General features: G+C 36.1%; 1 protein-coding gene across 2 annotated transcripts in view; it reads right to left on the bottom strand.

The window, feature by feature from the left end:
- Nucleotides 1–544: 544 nt before the first annotated feature.
- Nucleotides 545–6,000, bottom strand: part of slc15a4 (solute carrier family 15 member 4) — a 17,878-nt gene continuing 12,422 nt past the window's right edge. For both annotated transcript variants that reach the window (XM_049762510.2, XM_049762509.1), the window contains exons 9-10: nt 2,461–2,617; nt 545–2,298 (exon numbers count right to left, since the gene is read on the bottom strand). In XM_049762510.2, coding sequence (XP_049618467.1) covers nt 2,466–2,617 — 152 coding nt within the window. In that variant the 3' untranslated portion in view covers nt 545–2,298; nt 2,461–2,465. The remainder of the gene's footprint in view (nt 2,299–2,460; nt 2,618–6,000) is intronic.

The raw sequence follows: 6,000 nt of genomic DNA, 5'->3' as shown, positions 1-6,000 counted from the left end.
TACTCCTAATAAGAATAACAGGGGTGATATTTTCATCCAATTCTGCCCCTAGGATACTATCAATGTGTCCAGTTATTCACCTGAACATTGAGAAACACTCACACTTGAGTTCTGAGCCTGAGGCATTAACGTGACTTTCAAACAGGCTGTCTGTTCAGTCACAGCAGGAAACAGCCCTCTACGAGACTTGTCACTGTAATGCTTTGCATTACAGAATGATTTGTTGTGACTGTTTATTTCAATTTGTATCTGATGAAAACAAGTATAGCTTTCATTCCCAGATCAAGCACAATGTGAGGGCTTGCTACGGCTGCAGTTGTTGCAACCTTAGCCAAGACATACCCTGCCCAAGGGGTATTTTTTTCATATAAAAAAAACAAATGAATTCCAATAAAGTCTCGTCCCTATAATGGTATGATGATAGCTACTCAAGTTGACATGTTTGCTCCTATAAAATGTTACATTCCTATAATCCAAAAGTAACCCATTTATCCATCCACCCATCATGCATGGAAGCAGCTTTGAAATTATTAAGCAAAACGGATTTAATTTGATACATTTTAATGGAAAAATGCCACATCCCAAAATGGAGAATTGAGGCAAAAAATGTAATGCAATCTAACAAGGAGTACTTGTTTAATGGATCAAACACAAATAAAAATGATCCTAAAGGCTGACATGATTTTACAAATATAAAACATTAGCGGCACAATGAACTCTGATCAAAGTTCTCACAAGGCAGTTTTAAATACATGGTTTGTAAACACTTTTTCTTAATCTATCGAACCAGGTTTTCCAGATGTTGAGTGACAACACAGCATTCCTATTAATAAAAAAAAAAAAAACACAGGGTCAAAACAGTCAATTCTTGTGGATACATTTTTGGATCCAACATTTGCCATGCATCCTTTCAATATGGTGGAGTTCCAATATGTATTTCCAGCTTTTTATCAAACTTTACCTTGACTATTACAGTTTCGCCACCTAAAATAAAAATAATTATTGAGGCTTCATTGGCATCATGTGGAGTGATCAACATTTCAACATGTAACTCTCAGTGGATTCAATATTTTTTATAAAAATGAAATGCTTAAAAACACAATTTATACCCTGTGACTCCTCCAACAAGAACCTCAATAAAATAAACACATACGAGGTCCTCAATTACAAAATGCACAACAGAATTTGCATTTTAATGCACTCCCGTTTCTGCATATTGTCAGGAACTGACTCTTCTAATAACCCCTCTAAATACAAGCGTGTTTAAGAAAAAGTACATTTAACATAATTTTCTTTTTAAAAATCATTGTAAATATTTGACAAAATCTTGATGCTTCACACATGGTTAGGGGTGAAAGTAGATAAACAAAATAGTGCACTGCTGACTGAATAACAAAAACTGCAAAACTAGAGTAAAAATGTTTTATACAGTGCTTTTTAAAAAGCAAGATTTCTGTGATATATAAAAATGAGACTGAGATAAATCACTTCAATGTTTCTTCCACATTAATGTGACCTTCAACCTGCAGAACTCAACTGAGAAAATAGTCATTTAAAAAACGGAGGTCATCTGGCTGCAGAAGCGAGCAAACCCTGCCACTTTCAAAATCATAATAGTTGTCGACACAGATTTTTAAAATTCTAAAATTTAGAGTGCCTCTCAATCTAAAATTCTAGTCGGCTTCTTCTGACTTGGTGGGAATTCCATCAGTACTATTTTCAGTCCACTGTATATAAGTTTATTTTTTGCCACACATTTGGGAGTGTCTTTTTCTTCTTTGTATGATTAAGCTTCCTTCTTGCCTCTCTACCACATAGCCCCAAGATCTGAAGAAGATGGAAGATTGTAAAAAATGTCCCGAATAGTCTATTATATTATCTGAACTTTACTTGGGGGTTAATCAAAAGCACTTTAAATGGTGGCAGTATGTGCCAAATTCCATGTGATTGGTTAATTCTAAAAGCACCCGCATGCCTACTTAGAAGACGATGATGTCCACATTTGTTCACCCACACTATATCTTTCATTTGTACTTAACCTCTCAAAATGTGTTTTTTTTATTTTAGGTTTACGTATTATACATCTCATTATTTTAATAACAGTCATAAAAGATTATATTTTCATAATCAAAACCTGCGTCTGAAAAAAGGTATGTATACTTCTTAAACTGAAATCTTCTGGCACCATTGCAGGTCTAGTGCAAATAAAGGCAACATAGTTAGATAATAGGAGTAGATGTGTGACGGAACTCCTGCATTAGGCTTGTTTCCCGAGGTGTGTTTCAAGCCATGCGGTCTCTGAAAAACATTTTTAAAGGAAAACCTAAAACTTAAATAATATAAACACTTCTTGATTAAAGTGAGTGGGGGAACTTTAGGATCTGACTAGTAAGTACGTATGTACATGCAGATGACTCATAATTGGACTGGTAGGATGTGAGCATTACAGGCCATATGTACCAGGATCAGGACGAGATGTGTCTTTGCCTTTGGCTTCCTGCTCGGCCCCTCTGCTTGTCATATTTAAAAGTGACGATAAGGAAGATGAGAAGAGTGACACCCTGAATCCCAGCCAGGAGAAAGAAGTAGTAGTGCAGGGAGCAGTCATTGATGTTTCCTAGAGAGACGGAGAGAGAAAACAAGACAGTCTTCTTTATTCCTCACTTCTGTTGCAAGTTCAGGTATGTGATACTCTTTCACAGAGTGGATGACTGACAAAATGACACAAGTAAATTGTGAGGATCAAAAGAGGCCATCTTGCAATGTTCCTACTCTACATGTTGTAAAAGAATACTGCAGACGTGCTGCGTAACAACAGGTTTTTAATTTTTTTGACAAACAACATCCTGTTTTGTACCGAGGGTCTCAGCAAAGCCAAAACTGTCAGGTGGAACCATTCAGCAAGCTGCCTTCTTACATTTCAACTCACTTTTCAAAAACAAATATGGTTGATCTCCCTTTTTGGAGCTACAAAAACAAAGTAATGAGTGAAGAATCAGAACATACAGATCAACGTGGGTGTCTTTGATACCTATTAAAAGAAATTGAAACTTGTTTTCCCCTGGGAAGGGGACACAACAAAGTACTTAAAATAAAAGTCTTAAAAAAATAGATAAATAAAAAATATTAACATAAAAAATAAAATACAACACATTTATTTGCTGAACTCACCTATGGTTAAAAAAAAAAACATCAAACCTTACATCAAAAGCACAGTGAAATGTTGCATTCAAGGAAAGTTGGAAATCAGACTTTCTACCTAGGAAAAGTTAATTACAATGCCCCTTCAAACTGGGAGGTCCAAGTAACTTGCTATCGGCAAATTCTTAAATGTACCGTTATGGTACATAGTATGGCACGCTTGATGCAATCATAGTTATTCCTCAACAAAAACAAATTGTTTACAGCATGTTCTGTAGTGAAATGGTGTTCAGGTCCTAACCTTATGACCAGAATAGAATCAAAATTTGCATTAAATATACTCATTGTGATTTATTTTTTGTTTCATATTAATTTTATTACCATACTGTGTGTAGGTCACTTACATTATGTGTATGAATGTTCAAACAATTTTAGCAAACATAGCTTCATAAGCAGCACAATCACAGCAAGACATTCCACAGGCATGGAAATGTGTCGTGCAAGGATTTGCCAATCGATTTGCTGTTGTCAACAAGCACTACATAGCACAATTTCCACCACTGCAGCAGGCATATTCAATTCCCTAAATCAGAGGCATGATGTCATAAGAGATTCTGTGCTAACACAAAACCCCTCATGTTCTTGTACATGATTTAACGCCTTGTTCTTTCCTTCTGATCAAACAACAGGATTAACTCGTATGAAACATCTTTGAGATTTACGTGATCTGTCGCACTCAGTAGAGCATCACAACATGGCAATGTGCTTGCACAAGTTTTTTTTTATAAGTCTCTGTTGTGTGCACAGCCGTTTGGTAATTAGACATTCAATCGAGAAAAGAATCACTGGGATGACAGGATGCAACATACACAACTGAGACGTCTGTTGATGCGCCTTCAACACAACGGTGTTGATCTTTGATGAGCACTGGTGAATGACTGTGATGTTGTGCCACAGCATTCATAAAAGACAACACGCAGAGATAATAATCTGTCGTATGCCATGTTGAGTCTGTCATCATTCTAATCTGGTCCAATGTTTACATGATGACAGGTGGACCAAAATACCAAAAAGCTGTGTAAATAATTCATAAAGCGGGAAACAATGTCGTTCACAGATGAGAGATGAAGCAAAATGCGGGCACTATGAACACACTTGGATTGTCATCCAAATCCAATAAACTAATTTAAAAGATTATAAAGGGAAGAGTCATACGGCTGCAGTCTTAATTAATAGTTTTAACTCATATTCTGTACATTTGTCAAAGGTTTGAGGGGAAATCAATCAGATCGTTGTTTCAGCTACATGTTTTCTGTTCGTACTGCAAGTTATAGCCCATGGTAAGTAAGCCTATTGTTATATAAAAGACCTCCATTAAAATGCTGACATTTCACTCAATGTAACCCTAAAACTGCTTTAGTGGGATGTGCCAATGTCATCTGTTCGTAATGTCTTCAAAAGGTCCTGAAAATCTGATATTAGATTCCAACAACTTGAAGCTCATTTGTCATCATGGGACTAGAACAGTTCAGAAAATAACTCACTCTAAAATACATTTAGCCACATAAAAGCATTTGAAATTAAATACAGAAAATTATATTATGCTTGTGATAGTAATAACAATTTACTCGCCAAAGAATTCTGCCCCCCCCAAAAATTGGGAACCATTGCCTTAATTCATGAATAGGGCAGTACAGTACATAATATATTACTACTATATATTATGTTATTTTATATTATTCTGATTATGATTAATATTGTTATTGTCATCATTATTATTACTATGAAAGTGTGAAAGAGGAAAAAAAACAAGGGTTGATTTTGATGAACTTCATTTCTGATTAAAGAAACTTAATAAAAAAATGTTGACCAGTGTTTTCATCTTTGTAATGGGAAAAATCTTTCTAAAGCCCTTGACTGAATATTGTGCCAGCTGCCATAATGTGTGGGTGGTTTGTGGACCAGGTAAGTACCGCGATGCCCTATTGAAAACACCGGTCCACATTTAGGGAGATAATCTTCAGAGCTCAATCTTTAGCATTGATTAAATCATCATAAAATATATATACTTCTCTATGCTACTCAATTACTGAACACAGGTAGAATGAAGTCAGCTGAAGATATTTTCCTGAATCTATCTAATAATCTATTTTAATTTAAAACAATATATGCTTTGAAGATTTAACCTCTATCTTCTTGCTACGCAAACTGTTTTGGTTGACATATGTGTTAGTGGAATGTACTTTTACAAATCTAAACGCAAGTTATGTAGTCATCCATGAATCCAAACTGTCAGCAAAATGATTTCTTGTTTCTTTGTAAACACACCTGCCAACAACATCAAACAAGGAATTGCAGTTTTTCCAACATGATGGAAAGACACTTTTGAGACTGGAACTTTTAAATGCAACACTCCACACATGCTGACTTTTCCAGGATGAGCAGCTGGAGATAGAGTGACAGCATCAAGGCGTGTGATGCCGGACCAGTAGTTCCATCTCCATGTTAATGCTCAAGGGACAGCTTTAGCAAAGTCGCGCAGGGAGGTGTAATCAGACCCCCAGACTGCGATTAATGTTCCTCATTTATCTTCAGGCCAGTGCGGCTCAGTAAAACTCAGAACAGTTCACCCAGGAAGCTGTTTACTGAACACCATTATGCCTGAAGCCATGGAAATGAGCCGAAACGTTTCCACCTTAAGAGCTAAGAGGACTCAATATGCTAACATCTAACAAACTGTGGGGGAAAAAAAACAGCCACAATACAAACTGTCCAATTCCTGACTGTACTTAATACCTAAGCTTTGTGTCATTAGTTTTTTTTTTTTTTTTAATCTGTGGCCACGAGGATGTTTTGTGC

Source organism: Syngnathus scovelli, chromosome 3, assembly GCF_024217435.2.
Source record: "Syngnathus scovelli strain Florida chromosome 3, RoL_Ssco_1.2, whole genome shotgun sequence".
Lineage (NCBI taxonomy): Eukaryota > Metazoa > Chordata > Actinopteri > Syngnathiformes > Syngnathidae > Syngnathus > Syngnathus scovelli.
This window is presented reverse-complemented; position numbering and strand designations above follow the sequence as displayed.